The 17,712-nt window shown below is 47.4% G+C and overlaps 2 protein-coding genes across 2 annotated transcripts in view; both read right to left on the bottom strand.

The window, feature by feature from the left end:
- The window catches only part of pug (pug C-1-tetrahydrofolate synthase, cytoplasmic), a 33,040-nt gene extending 23,303 nt beyond the window's left edge, over nt 1-9,737 (bottom strand). Inside the window, exons 1-7 of the mRNA XM_089561508.1 lie at nt 9,542-9,737; nt 8,046-8,130; nt 7,328-7,441; nt 5,828-5,964; nt 5,089-5,189; nt 1,980-2,116; nt 528-639 (exon numbers count right to left, since the gene is read on the bottom strand). Coding sequence (XP_089417634.1) covers nt 528-639; nt 1,980-2,116; nt 5,089-5,189; nt 5,828-5,964; nt 7,328-7,441; nt 8,046-8,130; nt 9,542-9,594 — 739 coding nt within the window. The 5' untranslated portion in view covers nt 9,595-9,737. The remainder of the gene's footprint in view (nt 1-527; nt 640-1,979; nt 2,117-5,088; nt 5,190-5,827; nt 5,965-7,327; nt 7,442-8,045; nt 8,131-9,541) is intronic.
- LOC149330824 (uncharacterized) overlaps nt 1-17,712 on the bottom strand; it is a 166,439-nt gene that overhangs the window by 67,266 nt on the left and 81,461 nt on the right. The window lies entirely within an intron of this gene.

The raw sequence follows: 17,712 nt of genomic DNA, 5'->3' as shown, positions 1-17,712 counted from the left end.
ATAATGAAATACTATGCTTCACAAAACAAACCAATGAGCAAGTAGTTTGTACAAGTTAAAACATTAGCAGCGCCAGTGTACTACAGCGGGGTGAATGACATATTCAAATGGCAGTGCAATGGCATCAAATGATGGCACAATCCATTCACCAAGATAGGAATAAGACATCTTATCAGTGTCACTACAGGCTGCATTAAGAAAACACTGTTATTCAACTTGTATCAATCTGAACCATTCTCCATGGCATTCTCCTGTCCTTCATGTACTCATGACACAACATGGTGCCATGCATGACCTGTGTAACTGCAGTCATCACTCATTTCACTTTCCGACCAACTTCAAACTTCCCTGAATGCAGTTTTTTCCTGAATGCAACGTTCACATACTATAGTAATCACAACGTACAGAGAGGTTCGAAAAAACACTTTTCAAAGCCAGAATGTTAACACAGAGAGAAGAATAATGGGTTAAAGTTTGGGAGACCGGCAGGCCATGTACAGCGTACTCCGAGGCACACAAACACATACCTGGAATGGCATTGATGCCGCAGTCGATCACCACAGCGCCTGGCTTCACCCAGTCAGCCTTGACCATCCGCGGACGGCCAATGGCCACCACCAAGATGTCCGCCTCACGGCACTGCAGAAAGCACAATCACCCCAATTACGTATGATGAAAGTAAAACAGCAACGTGGCAATGCTTAAAGAACTAAACAACCTGCTTTACTGCACAAATGTCAGTCTTATCAACCAGTATGGTAGCAATCTGACTGTTGATGAACTACAATATTTTCGATTTCTCCCAGCCAACACCACACCACACTAGCTGGTTTTCCTGCCCTCAGTAGCATTTCACCCACTTCCAATCTATAATACCATTCAAATCGAACTGATACAGCAGAAAAAAAGGTAGACAGAATATTTGGATTTGTGTCTGCAGGCTCCGAGGCTGACTACAGAGGAATCTCGATGATGGAAATCTCAGAGGCCGCCAAATATATTTGCATCAACCAAACTGAGCAAAGTCCGTATGTGGCAGCATCGGAAATGCTTTCACGCAGATCTTGTTCATAGCCATGTGCCATCGTTAACTGCTCGAGTTGAGACTGACGACTGCATGGCTGGCAGAGGCACTGACGATGTGCGAGCAGCACTTAGCGCTCGAGGATGATGTCACGGTTCCAGTGTCCGTAACATCCGCATTACCTGCAGGGGAGAAGCAGTGTGCTTGGAACGCCTAACATTCTGCGCACTGTACACAATGTTGGAGCAGAAATGGTACTGCGACTTGAAACAGGACTAAAGGCAGAGAAGTTGACAGTACAAGCGGTAACTAGCAACTGATGTTTAATAAATAAAGAACGTGGAGCAGCAACAGTGTGTACCTGTGTAAAGCATACAGTTTACAGAGAATAGATAAGATAATCATAAACTCCAGTTGCTAGTTACTGCTCGTTGTCCACTTTTCTGCTGTAAGTTCTGTCCCAAGTTGTGATACAGTTTCTTTTCCAACATGTCGGACCAACTCGCCCAAAATTTCACCCTGTAGGATTGTGCACAATGCACTTTGACCCAGGAATTTTGCTAATTTATACTAACTGCGATCGTATTAAGACTACTGCATATACAATCAACCTGAGAACACTCCACGGTGAAATGTATCCAACCGGCTGGACTAATCTTGATTGTATGGAGCGAAACGTAGTACAACAAAGAATGAGTAACACCAAGGCCTAGCACCACTGCTAGCAAGTTGGTGCTAGCCCATTTCACAGGTGTTCTCTGTCCCTCGATATTTCGCACCATACAGTCAAGATGAACACCGACCAACTATAGCTTGAAAAAGACTTAATTTAGCAGTTGGTCTTTCACGTGGGCATGCTCTGAAAACAAAAAAGCTGATTCCTGCAAACCAACTGTTTAGAACAGAACAGTGCATTGCAGGCTGGCTGAGAGTGCCTCAGTCCGAGCTTCCTCACCATAGCGGGCAGGTCCTTGGTCTTGGAGTGGCACGTGGTCACCGTGGCATGGTTCCACAGCAGGAGGGACGACATGGGCGAGCCCACGATCTTGCTCCGGCCCAACACCACGGCCCGGGAGCCCACAATGTTGACACCTGCACATCCGCACAACAAGTGGGAAGTGAACACGCAAGGCATGTATTCAGTGCGAGATGGAACCTGTGGTAATAAAGTTTTGCTCCTTCCATGTATTTTGGCAGAGGTTCAAGTGAAAAGCAAGACTAACGTAGCCCTCATAACCTGACCTAGCAGCATGGCCACAACAAGGAATATGGATAATGAAAGCACGGAGAGAAGTGGACCCTACACCACCTCATATGTCAGCGGCATATACTGCATGTTAAACTACAATGAGCAAAAACCGGCGGCATGTGGTTGTTTTTTCTTCTGCTTTTCTAATCAATTAGCTTTAAGCGATAACATATTCAGTAATATTCTAAATTGATCAACACCACAAAATAAATAAATTAATTTAAAATCCCCTGTGCCCCTTGGTTTCTGTGGCTGTTGGCTTCTTTCATATTTATAACGAGCCCCTCATTCCCCTTCCCTTGTTTGCTTAATTGCTTAGCGAGGGCCTCGGTTCTGGCAGCCTTGACGTCATAGGAAGCATAAGAGGGTTCTCACACAGCTTCCACCCTCTCCGTTCGATGACGTTCTATGTCACACCTGCGGTAACTCAGGACGTTCTACGTCCGCCGCTTGTGAACGTGGGTGGCGCTGATGAACACTCTCAAGGTTAGGTTACTTGTAAACATAAATACCCCCGAAAAACAGAAGATTTAACAGCCGCCGCCGTAGCTCAGAGGTAGAGCACCGGACGCGTAATTCGGAGGTCGTGGGTTCGGATCCCACCGGCGGCATGTGGTTGTTTTTTCTTCTGCTTTTCTAATCAATTAGCTTTAAGCGATAACATATTCAGCAATATTCCAAATTCATCAACACCACAAAATAAATAAATTAAAAAAAAAAATCCCCTGTGCCCCTTGGTTTCTGTGGCTGTTGGCTTCTTTCATATCAAACATGACATTAGCCCACAGGGTTAGCCCACCGTTCCCACTATACAATCACGCAACTGTTCCCGCCACAGCAACTAAAGCTAAGATAGCGTGGCAGCATTCCAAGACCTTAGCCATTAATGGTTCACTATGCAGCAATAACTCAAGCTGACGTGGTACCACAAGTATTAACTTTCAAGAGTCTCCCAACAAGACTTTTTTTTTTTTTTTGTAAATGAAATACACGCTTAGATACTCAACACTATTTTGAAGGATTCCAATTCACAGCAGCTCACTGAAATTCACCAAATCCGCAGATTCAGAATTCAGCGAAGGTGATGAAGCTAGCAGTGGTGACAACCACTAGGAAACGTGAAGACTGCCACTGGGAAAATCTAAGGTTAGAAGCGAGGGAGACTTCACAGAGCACTTTGTGAGAGTGATTATAAGTCACTGCAGCCACACATTGCACTGATAGATCTTTTACCATGATACCGTATTTTCCGGTGTATAAGACGCACCCTTGTATAAGACGCACCTGCCGTATATGCAAGCTGTCACTGAAAAAGTTCGTATATAAGACGCACCCGTGGATAAGACGCACCCCAGTTTACCCAGTTAGGCTAGTGAGGCTTAATTAAACACGCTTGCGCGACTATCGCGAAATGCACCGTACCTGTGAGCAATTCTTAAGCAACGCTAAGTGATCGAAAAAAGCAACACTCACACCATTCCCGTCCACGTTCTAGCAAAAAAGAACGGAAAAACGATACAGCTCCCCATATGTCCATAACATTTTATTCTACTTGAAACCTTCGAAGTCTTCATCTTCAGATGCGCTATCAAAAGGTTCACCCATTTCTGGAAGCAACTCGGCTGAAACATGCACTACGTACACGGAGCAAAAAAAAGTTGCAAAGGGTGACTAAAAAAGAACGCCGGCTTGTCTTGACAATGGCGAGAAGCGCGATTGTCACCATCTTTTGGCGCTTCTCATTACTTTTGTTTGGGGCTCCGAAACAGCCGCGCGTTTGTGATCCCGGAAGTCGTCATCCCCGCCGTTTCATAATATAGATCACCTAGAATGTCGCGCACGGCGGTCCCGGTATTGAAGTATTAACCGTGTTACAACCGCGTTATTGGTAGTGATATTTTTTAGGTAAAAAAAGCTTGAGCATGAACTGGAGTAATCGATGAACGTGCAAAAAAAGATGAAAAATTCGCATATAAGACGCACCCTTGTATAGGACGCACCAGCAAAATTTTCGAAAAAAAGCCGCGTCTTATACACCGGAAAATACGGTATTCAGCTTATCCTGCAGCACCAAGTAACTCTCAGCTCACCTTCCAACTACAGTGGTCAGGACAAACTGGTGGGCTAGTTGGTTACACACATCAAATGATTCCCGGCACACAAAAAAAGAGAAGAAGACTGAGAGAAAACACACCACAAAGCGCCATAATTCAACTAGTTTATCTTCAGGCAATATGCCTACACTTATACAATACAGCGCATCAACGTGTGCAGGAAAAAACTACAGACATATGGGCGATACGCTCCTCCTTGATAGCGACGATTAACCACGTGTATGTGGAATATCACAACATTGTAAATCTTGCTCGATTTGGACTTCACTTCGTGCCATCAGATTAAGAAGCCTCCCCATAATTCAAATTTTCAGTCCCCCCAGAGTTCAGTTATCAAGAGTTGACTCTACAGATGGCAGCTGCAAGGTCAAAAACATTCTGTACTGAGGAAGAGTTCAGATGACCTTGACTAGCTTACAAGCATTGTTTTAAATGTCGGAGTCATTTCAAACCACATATTTCTGATGTACACAAGAAAGTAAGAGTTTAAAGCACATAACTATTAGTGTCTCACTAAATAACCTTAAGACAAGAAACAGAGAAAAACGAATAGATATACATTAAAGGTCTAGGTGCCTCCCAAAGGAAGAAACAAGGTCTTGGAACAGTAATGCCTCCTGGTTTCCCTTGAAGTGACCTAATTGATCAATAGCACCTAGAGAAACGCATTCCCTGCATGAAAAGCCAAGAATAGCTCCCACCTGAACGCTTGATGAGCTCAAGACAGCCTCTTGGTGTGCACGGAATGAAGAAACCCTCCAGTTCTCCGTGGGCGAGACGACCCGCATTCTGGTCATGGATCCTGTGGAACAAACACAAATTTTACATCCCTTTGCTTCCCGTATTAACAAAAAGAGCTTTTACGAAGTCACAGCAGTGCTTGGGACTCGCAAAGCAAAAGCAGCAATACAGCATTAGTGGAAATGCAAGGGTGGAAGAGCGGTCTAGTTGGTAGTTCATCTTGGGGAAAAACACAGCGCACTCATAAGACACGGACGAAGAAAGTATTAAGTAGAAAGCGCTGTATTGTCTTGTCTTTCTTCGTCCGTGTCTTAGGAGTGCGCTGTGTTTTCCCAAAGTGGAAATGCGCCAGACCAATGGAGGCAACGCTGTCTTAAGCACAATCATATTAGTGGAGAAATGAGTCAACAGAATAAAAAAGCATAAAAAATTTGAAGTCCGTGCCATGGTCATGTGTTCTGACAAGTGAAAAAGATGACAAAGCCCATAGAGAGTGAAGAGGAGCGCTGTAAAGCAGCAGGAGACTGAAATCATTAGATCATTTTTGTGTCTTGAATTTACCCGGATTATACCCTATCAATATACAACATCCACAATTCCCAACCTTCGTTACATAAACACAGCAAATGGACAGATCAGAAATACAGGTCATAGGACAGTTACACAGACAGCATGAATCAAACAGAAGTGCACACACACCCGTCCACATCTTTGTCGGGCGAGACGGCGTTTGTGATCCGGTTGGAATCGATGGCTGTCTCGCAGTCCAGCGGAAGCTGGACAATGATGCCATGGATGGTGGGATCCTTGTTTAGTGCCTCCACTTCCTTGACCAACTGCGCACCATGGAAGACATGGGGAGTGGCAGGGTTATTCCGGGACACTGAGAAAAAATTTGTTTGCTTTTATCGATTGATTACTGCCTTCGACTGATAGGCTTTTTCACTCAAAATGGAGGTCTCAAACTTAAAAAGGCCAAAAAATAAAACATGGGCATCACAGCCACAGGCAGTTTTCATATGCAAGGTGCAACGACATCACATACTGTAATTTCTGGTATACAGTCTGCATCTGGTCCCGAGTCTGCAGGGCTCAATTTCAGCTGAAAGAACTTCTTACTAGAGTGTTCACACCCAGTATATAGTCCTCACCTACACAGTGCATAGAATTGCACTGGGTATTTCATGCTATATTGGCCTGTATCAAACATGTATAGCCCGCAGGCTGTATACCGAATTCATAATACTTTCTTGTTTGAAGCCATCTGAGACCCAACCACAATGCCATCCACTTCTACTCAAAGACCAAAGAGTCAAAAATGCTTGCGACATTATCATCAACATCTTGCATTTGAATCGAACAATGTGACAAAATATCGTACTTTTGACTCCAAATTTTCCAGCAATAGATATGTATGTTGCTGTCAAACAAATGTAAAGACGTCCATAAAAAAATCCAAACTACTGAAGTTAAGAGCAGGAACCGGATGGAATTGACAGTACAGCCCTTTTAACATGAATGGGTAGCTATCCAAAATCTATTGGTTTGGTTTGGTTTATGGAGTTTAACGTCCCAAAGCGACTAAGGCTATGAGAGACGCCGTAGTGAAGGGCTCCGGAAATTTCGACCACCTGGGGTTCTTTAACGTGCACTGATATCGCACAGTACATGGGCCTCTAGAATTTCTCCTCCAAAGAAATTCTAGCCGCCGCGGCCGGGATCGAACCCGCGTCTTTCGGGTCAGCAGCCGAGCACCATAACCGCTGAGCCACCACGGCGGCCCAAAATCTATTGATATGCTAGCCAGGAGAGACTGCGATGCACAGTAAAGTAAAGAACAGTGGTCATTTCCACACCATTCGAGCAATGGTAAGCTCAATGCAAATCCGACACAGGCAGTGCAAAGTGTACCAATGCGGACAAAAGTTAACAGAACAGACTGTTCTGCTGAACCCCAGTGAAAATTTGCAGGTTTAGCATACACACGCAACATTACTGGTGACACAGTGACTCGTGAATGTGCCTTGTCCATGGATTTCAGCCCGAATGGGTGTGAACACAGCTTGAATATGTTTCGTATATTTCAGTATGCATGCGTAAGGCATGTTACCCTTTTTTAGCTGACCTTATGAGCCAGCTCAATGAAGGCCTACCTATGCACTGAGAGGGTACAAAAACAAAAAAAAAACGCCAGCTCACCTCGTCTTCTGTGATGGTTCGGGGAAATTTGATGTGCTGGGATTCGGCGCCAACTTCTTCAGCAGCGCGCCGCTTCATACGAATGTACACGTTGGAATCCTCTCGCCCACCGACCTATGCAGGATGCAGTTTTGAAAACTCTGCAGCATTCACACAGCAGCACATTTCAGAACATGCAACGTGAAAAGCAGATGTGAAGTCCTCCTCCAAGTGCTTGGCAAAGGACTACAAACACCCTTCCTTGCTACATCTCCATTTGTAGATTGTCACTTATTTTCACAGTGCAGTGACCCGAGCTTTGCTGACAATAAGCGGAGAAAAACTAATGGAGAGCGAGCAGCGCACTGCCCTGATGGGTCCAAGCACACACTATCTTATCAACATGGCCGATATTCACTGCAGCTCTGGAGAGGCAAAGCATGCTGCACAAACACTCGAAGGATGATGTAAACGCAGGCCTATATGCTCCCATTTCATCAATGCTACTGGCTAGCCCCACGTGTGTGCAATGTGACACTGCTACACACTTCAGTCACTTAGTAGAATGAATTTCAAGTTTACTCGACAGCTCATGCTTTTCTGCAAAGCATTTAATATATTTGAACAACACCATGCAGTCTAACATGTCCCGCCAATACATCTTTTAAGTGTGCGTCATCAGCAGCACAAAAATTTGTTAAGACAGCCAGTCGAACCTACATTGTAATGCAATACTCACCTGCACAATGGCAAGCATGGGACGAAACTCTGGGTGCTTGGCTTTGATGGCCTTGACCTCGACCGCCAGCTTTTCTCGAATCTCCCTGCATGCACACGAACCATAGAGTGTGGTAGGCAGAAAATAAAAAAAAAAGGCAAGCAAGCCATTTTCTCGTTTAAAATAATCACAACTGCAAAAGTGAAACTTTATGCACCTAATGCTAAATTAAGCACAGAAAGTATAAGGCTTCAGCTCTTTCTAACTCAATCCTGTGCTTTTTGATAGTGGTTGGGCTGTCATAATATGCAAATCATAGGCAGAAAATGTAGTTCCATATATCCTGTCTGTGCTACACAAGATGTAATTATACACGAATAGTCTGTTACATGTTTCCCAATGTTGTCCTGTGTCAAGTTTCCCGTGAGGTGGATTAGGTGTCTGAAGCTACTTCCCAAAATTTGCCCATATAACGGCAGCTGCCAAGCTGAACTTATCACTACAGGGTTTCATAGTTTAATCGTTCTTGATTATGTCAACTGTTCTGTCTTTCATGCTTCTCTCGCTTTTCAGTTCAAGCACTTCCAGTTATGCGATCTGCCCAGCCATTGGAAATACACATACTGTTACCCTGCATGTAGAGACAAGTATTGAGGCTTATAGGCTGCACTGACCACCTATCCCGAGGCCATGTGCAGGAGTTTTGGTACATTGCTAGCAGTTATCCCTCTGAGGCCACGCCATGCTGCAATTCAGATAGGAACGCGTTCAAGTTTTCTTATACGCTGTTATCTCATCCACAAAGTGTTATCAGCAGTCTAGAAGAGACAGGCGTCCAGACGGCCAGCACAAGGTCACAACGGATGTCCTACAGATAGCAAGAACTGGATTCACGATGAGTGTGCAGAAATGTAGCAGCTCTGAACTGAAGCATCTGAGCCAATGGAATATTTTACAACAGGTGCTTAACTCTGGGGTAATGGTAACAAACAAGATACATTATGCCAACAAGCGACAACACATCTCATCTTGGGCCAACTGACGAAACTGGCTCGCATTTTTTGGAGCGCAGTTGTGGTCGTCATATTTTTCTTGTATTTTTTGTACAGGTGTACTGTTTGTGGCCAGACTGCTTTATTTTGTTGCAGATCTGCAAAAAATAAAGCAGTCTGGCCACAAACAGTACAACTGTACAAAAAGTACAAGAAAAATATGACGACCACAACTGCGCTCCAAAAAATGCGAAGCCAGTTTCGTCAGTTGATCCAAGATGAACTTTTTTGCGGTGCGACTAAATGGCTAAGCTGTGGCAGATGTTCCCCTAGTTACAGTATTTCGTAGCGTTGCAGGGCTGGTAGGTGTGGCACACTATTCCGCAAGCACGTTGCAAGGGAAACTGAAATGAGCTGCAGGAGTTCAGCGAACTGTCGCGCAAAGCGCGGGGTTACCAGGACGCCGCGCGTATTTACTGATTTTTTTTCTTCTTCACGCGCAAAGCTCGTGCTTCTAGTACTCACTTGGCAATCTGCCTGCCGGAAAGCACAGTCGCTTCACCTGGAGCTGACGACATGTTCGCTGCGGTAGTCACACCCGGTAGAAGAACGGAGATCGAACTGAGCGAGCGGTGAGCGCGTCGGGTGATTCGCTGAGTGCGCCGGCCAGAAAAACTGGAGACCTCGGAGCCACGGGCGTCACAGGAGCTATCAACTTTTCCTCGTGCCTCTCTCGCGTAGACGGCTGGCCGGCTTCCGCGATAAGACACGTGATATCTCGGGAGAGGGGATCCAAAGAAGACCGTCGAAAGCACGGCGAGTCGAGAGAGCCGGTCGGGCAGCTCGTGTTGAAAAAAACATGGTCAAAGGAAACTACGCGGGCGCCGGCCGACGCGCGGACCGGTCTTTCGCTTGTAATTGACGCCGCCGGTGTTGTCATTCTAGTGCGTTCCACAATGAGCAAACGCCCTTCGACCGAGTTTAGAATAACAAACCAAATCGCGGCAGGTTGTAGAAGCGAAAGTAGTTTGTCGAGCTGCGCGCGGACTGTCATGGCGGCCACCTCATAGGACCACCTGTTGCGCCCGTTGCGCCTCAGATGAGTTTGAGAGGAGTTTCGGTTTTCTTTTATCGCCCACGCTCAAGAAAGCGTCAGCAAATAACCAGTGAACGCTTCCCAACTCAGCGCATATCGTGAAAGCGAGCTATTCAAAACGAACCAACGCTGCAAATCCAAAGAATTACGAGCAAAATTGAAACCGTGAAAAAGGAAAGAAAGAAAGCCCGTTTTGGTTTTTATCAAAATCATCTGGATCTTCATTGCTTCTGGTATTAGCGGCACAGGGTTGGGGGTGCCGGGCGAGAAGCTATCTGCTTTCTAGTCAATAAATATATATCGGCATATTGTGTTTTCCGCTACGCGACATGTTTCAAACATTTTTTCTCTCTCTCTCTCCCGTGGCTCGGTAGCTCATTTTATCACGAATATCGCGTTGCGTGCCCTGCTTCGCGCAGCAACGCATTTGGCATTGGTATTTCTCGACAGTAAAGACGGTAGAGGTGGAAAACCGCGTCAATCAGCTGTGAAACTGGCCCTCGCAAATGTATTAAATGGTATATTCTAAGAACTATAGTATATATGTTCACCTAAGCAGGTGTAGGCAGTAGCAAAGTGGACTAGTGTCGCCATCTGCTGAGAAAGTGTAGAACGTATAGCATCAACAGTTTCGCTAATTACCCCGACAGATAGCGATAATAACGACACTGATCGGCATCGCTGGAAGGCGACTATAGTTTACATTTCTAGCCCGAGAACTACATCAATACTAATACCAAACGTCTAAGTGTACCTCCAAATTCGGTCTTCCTTTTGAGCGTGATCAAGAAGAAAATCTGAGAATTTTAAAACACTGCATAAACACCTAAATTTGGTGGCACGTTTTCTTCTCTATAATGATGTGGAAGACACTGCTATGCATGAATCACCATGTGGTATTCGCCTACGACCGCTGAATTATTTATAATCGAATTTTTCTGTCATGCTGTTTCGGTTTCGGTTTCAACTGCCGAACGATGGTTGTGACGTCAAAGAGTGGTTTTATGTCACGTGAGGCTCATAAAAGCATCGATATTATCGCTGCTTCATAGTTTTAATTCCCTACCATGCTGAATGCAGCCTTCCTCAAGAGCCGGGATGACAACGTATGCAGAAGCATCGATTAAGTTGCAGTTTTTCATTCCTCACATGACCAATAACCTCTCCTTGATGTTACAGCTATCGTAACATCAAGGAGAGCACGGGAAAGAAATTCGATTATAATTTATTTAGCGGTCGTAGGAGGATACCACGTGGTAATCCGTGTATAATGTCTTACGCCTAATTACAAAGAAGAATACACGCACCAAAAGGTTAGGTGTCTATATTATTTTAAAATGCATCCATCTTCGTTCAGGTCACAAGGTGGCTGGTGGTCGCTTCGAAGATGGCAAAAGGGAATTCTGAAATCTCTCTCCAGCCCGCTCGATGGAACAGGCACGTCTCCGCTGCTGGTGCGTTCATGACCCCGACTGCTTTCCCGACAGCCGTCCGATCGAAAACTTGCTCTTACCTGACGACAAAACAGTCTGGGTTTCCACCAACGTGTATAAAAATGGAAGCCACAAAAGTGGCACGTGCCAGGATGGAATCGCGCTATACTGATTCACTCCTGACGTTGCTTGCGTTTATTTCTGACTGGTCTATTGCACCCACCGACGGCTCTCTCAGCTTTTCCTGTCTCTCACTGCGAGCCGCCGTAGAAAAACCAGGAAGCGAATGTCATGCTTCAGTCTTTTAACGCCGCCGTTAAATCAGTCGGATGTTAAACGATGACATTAAAATAAATGTATGAAAGTAACAGGTATTCGAACATTAGCTCCTTCTACAGACGGCACTGAGAGTCACGTCGTATTTATTTATTTATTTATTTATTTATTTATTTATTTATTTATTTATTTATTTATTTATTTATTTATGAATACTGTCAACCCTCATTTGAGGGTCATTATAGGGAGGGAAAGTGAAGAGACAAAAAAAATGCATATATAACCATGAACGAACAAGTTTCTTTGAGCATACAATATAAGAGAGCATTGAAACGCAACACAGTTCACACCACTGTAGAACCACCTGCTATACAAGAAGCAATATTGGACAATCAGTTACGCGCCCATCTATAAGAATGCCATGACGTAGGTGAAATATGGCTTTTTTTTCTCTCTCTATTACGACCTCTTGTCTTAGGGCATACTTGGCGAGGAGAATATCATCCTCATAGACTTCGTAGACAGACTGCCAATAAGGGCAGCCGAAGTAGTGCTCCAAAAAGCCAGAACCGGCAACTTACTCCCAGAATCGTAAAAAAGTGGGATAAAAACAACACAACGAACCAACCAGATGCCCCAAACGCAGTATTAACATACACACGACCAACATCAAACATCCTGTCTGACGCGGTACCGGATTATGTGGCATCGGTGTCGTTAGTGTAACACACCAAGCGCAACGCGTCCCTCCGCCGACTTGCTAGATTGGAGGGACGTCACGACTGAAGTCATGACAGCGCGCCACGCTGATTGGCTAGAATAGAGTGACGTCATTCATGACGTAATGGCAACGCACCGCGTTAATTAGCCAGAATGTCAACCACTGATTGGTCCGAAAACAATGACGGCATTCGTGACGCTTGGATGTCCCTCTTTCCCTCCTTCCACCATCGGAATTTCACAGCCCCCGATCTGTCGCTGAATTTTTCAATACCACAAGGACAAATGTGCTGTATTTTTTTTTCTAGTGCACGATGACCACGCGACGCCCTGCTTCCTGCGGCCGCGTACGACGATGCAGCGTTCCCAGATACACCTTCTACTCCTACCTCCTCCGTTCCTACCAAACGGAAACAAAGGCAATATAGAGAGAGCGTTCTTCGCCTTCTGTGCGAAATTAACGCCTAGGTGGAAGCTAGAGCTGCTCGCCAAGGACTCGGAGCCTATTAGCAGTAAAAACATTTATTGTTTCAAAAGGAAGAGTTAGGGAGTAGGGGGTGGGGGATAGATAGATGTGGAGCTCCAGTGGTCGGTCTTCCCTATTCCAGGATCCCGTTGGCCTCCGCCGCTGCCTTGGCCCTCGTCACCAGCATAAGCTGTGTGCTCGGGTCGGAGTCAATCAGGAGGGCCTCTCACTGCTCTAGACTAAGGCTATCTTTGGTAATAAAGGGCTTTTTTCACAGCCCCAGGTGGCGTGGTACGTTGTGGCGTAGACCCCCCCCCCCCCCCCCCCCCCCCACGCACTCTTTCGCGTATCTGTTCGGCCACATTTTATGATACATGGCTCTGCTTGGGTAGGTGTCTGTTTGGAGCCTAGAGCAGCTATATAGCGTTTGCGACAAGAATGCGTTAACATAAATGACTTCTTGGAATAACAGTAGTAGTCTTTATTGAAAGAAAATACAAAAAGGAAAGAAAATACATTGCTGACATCGACAATTGTTTTTCACATTGAAATTTTCGCCTACGCGTCCGAACTCCGAGCTTCGCCACGAGTTCGCTGCTGCTGATGACAGCGCCGCTTTTAAATTTTGATCTGAAATAAGACTTCGATGCCTGGTAGCAATGTTGGACAGTTTCATGTTAAGGGTAATTACTTCCTACAGCATTCACCCAAGCGCAGCCATACGGTTACGAGAGAGCCATGCAGCTGTAGCAGAAACTTCGCAGTTTAAAAAAAAGTCTGGCAAGTGCTGGTTTTATTCCTGGTATGCGGTATATTTACCACTCTAAAGAAAAAAAAAAGCACAAAGAAGACCACGGGAAATGAAACAAATAAAATGCACAGCAGCTTGTACATAAAACAGATTGCAAGAACACTGTAGCCGGGTGTATGGGCATGTAGAGAGGGGGACCGTGCCCGATTTGAAATACCCTACACGTAGGAGAGGGGAATGAAGGGAGCGAAAGAAAGTGGAATGGTAGGTCACTGCACAGTAGAGGACGTGTCCATGGGAACCATATTGCTCAATGACAATACACAATGCACACACGAGTGTATAGTCTGCCACTCAAGCCAGTGTCCAAGTATTTGAAGAGCGCCTTGATGGCTTTCTTCCCAGGAGGAGGATGGGGCCGAGGTCCCAGGAATCCAATCACCGGAACGGCTGCACTCACGGACTTGTTCACGGCCAAGAAGATGCCGTATTGTCTCTTCGTATCCGCAGTGCTCGCATACTGGAGAGAGTGCCATGTCGATGAGGTGGGAGTAAGTATTCGCAAGCGCCACTTACAACCACAGGCGACGGAAAGACCTGATGGCAGCTTTAGTTGCAAGAACTCGTCGTGGCTGTGCAAGCGACACCCCGAGCCTCCGGAGATCATAGTCCATTCCGCCAAAGTCATGTTCCGGGAAAGCACTCGTAGATGTCGTGCACTGTCGGCCCTTGATAATGGAATTGGGACCATGTGCCGCTCGTGCAGCGAAGTCGTTGCCAACAATACCACTGTGTCCTGGTAGCCACTGGCAAATTACGTCATGACACCTCCCCACTTCTCAGCGTTGTTTTCGTGGGATCTCTGCCACTAGTTGGTTTTGACCGCCGTGGCGTAAGGCTGATTTCGGACATAACAGGGCAACTTTCGAACAGCAGAACACCTACGGGCATGCCGAAAGTGCAACTAGGCGTTGCAACGAGGAGTTAAGACAAGGTTAACCTTAACCAGTAAAGAAAATTCACTCTGTGCCCGTAGAAGATCACACAGCGAAACGAGATGTAGACACGTATATGTCATAGCTCCTGAGTACATAATAAAGTCGCTCAGCTGCAGCCGTGTACATGCGACCACTGCTTGACACGAGGTTTCTACGATGCACACATCACGGTACATGCTCTGCCGATCAATGAGTTCCGAGGATATGCCTCTGCTTCTCGAACTTGGTAGTTCGCTCATGGTGGCGCACCCGGCGCAAAAGATGCTCCCTGTACACCATCAAACCTCACTGTGGACACCTCATTATCAGTTTGAGCTACGTGACGGTGGTGTCCGCGTGAAAAAACCATGCTTGCACACAGTACTTCGTGCTTAGCAATGCTAAACCGCCAGCCATTTTTTGCAGTTTCGGGATGTTAAATTCCAGGTACCATTCCGTACCATACTATCGAATTTCGATGGAGGCGGAATTATACAGGCCCGATGTCAGTGCAGGTTAAAGAACCCTAGGTGGTCGAAATTTCCGAAGCCGTTCACTACGGCGTCCCTTATAGCCTGAGTCGCTTTGGGACGTTAAACCACATTAAATCATAAATCATATAAAATACATCATATGTCATGCGCCATACCATATATCATACAGGTAATGAAATGCATATACCTATATAATACGTTACAAAATATGCACGTAATAACGTACTAATACAAAAAATGTTGACACGTCGCATGTATTGGCGACGATGTCGATATGAATTAACAAGATTAACAGTTGTGTCATCCCGCCCCCTCCTCCCCCAATTCCTCTCAATTGTTCAGGGGGTCACAAACGCTTCAGTATCGACTTGTTCCTCGGCGCCATTCTTTTGAATCGCCGCCTCAAGGCGCAGCTAGCTGCAAGGACGCACCGTCTTCCACACACCACGGCCAGGACTCTGTACCTTGGCGGTCGGCGTTTCCACGGACAATAATTGGGCCGCCAGGAGCAGGACACTTGGACACGAGGGACGCCGTACAATGGCTGGGCAAGACGTCTTCGCCTTGCAGGTGGAAGCCCCGCCGGAAAACGGCCGACGTCCTTGCCGCGTCGGGGGTGAGGGACGGAGGAGTTGATGTTCCCCCACGGGGCTCCGGTGGGGCTTCAGTCCCGCCAAGAAGGCCGCCTGCAAAACGATGACCCACAGGCGCTCCGCGGCGGGACACAAGACGCAGCCAGCGCCTTCCGGGCGGGTATGCGGGCCGGGGCAGCGTTGCAGGGCAGCGAGGCGCCGTGAAGACGCCTGAGGACGACGCAGTCCTGCAGAAGCCCGCCTACGACGACGGCTGGGCGGCGACGTGTGGCTTTCCGCTCGACTCGGGGGGTCGTCCGCGATGTCCAAAGCCGCCGGGTAGCGCGAGGACCCTGCCGCCTGATGATGGTGGAGGCAGCCCGGGGAAGCCCGGTGCCACGGCCGGTGGTGGCGCTGCAGGCCTTGCGAGGAGCGCGGCTGGCTTGCCCGCAACCTTGCAAGGGCTGAGCTTGAGACCGGGCCCGGCGCGTCGGCGGCGGCGCGTCTTCCGCCAGTGATGGCCGACCGAGGAACGCCACGTCAGCGAGGCTTCGGCGCGGTTCATCTTCGTTCGCTTCTTCTGCTTGGCCCCATCACTCTCGGCGCCTTTTATACCCTCCGCACGGCTTCGTCGTCTTCTGCAGCTTTGTGCCACTTTCGTCTTCTACTGCCAGGGCAACCCGTAATGTGAAGGAATTTTTTAATTGCTTTACTGAAAAAAAGTCCACCCGCGTCAGAGCGGTGCAGACGTGCGTCGCATGCGCTCCCGCCAAGCAGCTGTTTTTCGGCGTTCAACTTGGGCCTGCGGGCCGGAAACTACCGCGAACAGATCCGGATTCTCCCTCCGTGCAAGGGGACACTGGATTTCGGGCAGACGGTGGACTATTTCACATTTCATGGGACTTTTCACCTCTCGGACGCGTGAGAGCTAGCTAGGCCTAACGCCCAGACCTAGCGTAGCTACCCGTGCATCGACGGGAGCCGGCCCCTGGGGCGGCCCCGTGACCACCACGATGATCAACGCCGTCGACGGAGATGAACTGGCACCCTCGGAATTTGAGAACGGTGAGTGGGAGACCGTTCTCAGCATGCACGACCGCATGAAGAAAAAAGGCGGGAAGCCTGGAAACGCCAGCGGAAACGCTGGCACGAACGCCGCCGCGAATTTCGGCGGGAACGCTGGCGATCACGGCGCCGGGGTGAAGAAATCGACTGCCACTCAGAAAAAGAGGCAAGACCCGAACATCCGAAAAAGGGCACCAATGCCGAAGCTCCCGGAGAGCGACTATAAAATAATCTTCAGGCCCAGAGGCTGGAACTTGAACGATTACGTGCCACGTCACCTACTGCAGGCCACCTGCGCGGCCGTGCAACTACCATACGGAGATGTCCTGGACGAAGACACTTCAAGAATCAACTCCGTGAACAACACGTACACGATCAGCACACCGAATCGTCAACGCGCGAGCACCTACGCGAGGATAAAGACGATAGTTATCGGGGAAAAGACCCTCGCCATGGCACCCTACGTCGCGGCTCCCGACGACGCAATTAAGGGCGTGGTATACAACGCCTATGATATCGGAACACCGGAAGAAGTCCGTCAAGGATTCATCAAACGCAACCCGGACATCGAAGTACTCAACGCCGGAAGAATTGGCAAGTCCAGATCTATTCTCATCACCTTTGGAGAGAAAAAGCTTCCCAGACAAGTCTTCTACTGGGGATCAGTGTTCATCGTCTACCCGTACCGAGAGCGGGTAGAGACCTGCTACAACTGCAGGAAGACGGGACACAGGACGGATGTGTGCTATAAGCCATGGGTAAAGCGTTGCCGCAGATGCGGCGAAGACCATCCAGACCCACCGGAGGGAGAACTGCCGACATGCAAGCCCGAATGCATCGTATGCG

Source organism: Amblyomma mixtum, chromosome 9 (assembly GCF_055824585.1).
Source record: "Amblyomma mixtum isolate Tamu chromosome 9, ASM5582458v1, whole genome shotgun sequence".
In the NCBI taxonomy this organism is placed as follows: domain Eukaryota; kingdom Metazoa; phylum Arthropoda; class Arachnida; order Ixodida; family Ixodidae; genus Amblyomma; species Amblyomma mixtum.
The sequence above is the reverse complement of the archived record's forward strand: the minus strand, read 5'-3'. Positions and strand labels throughout refer to the sequence as shown.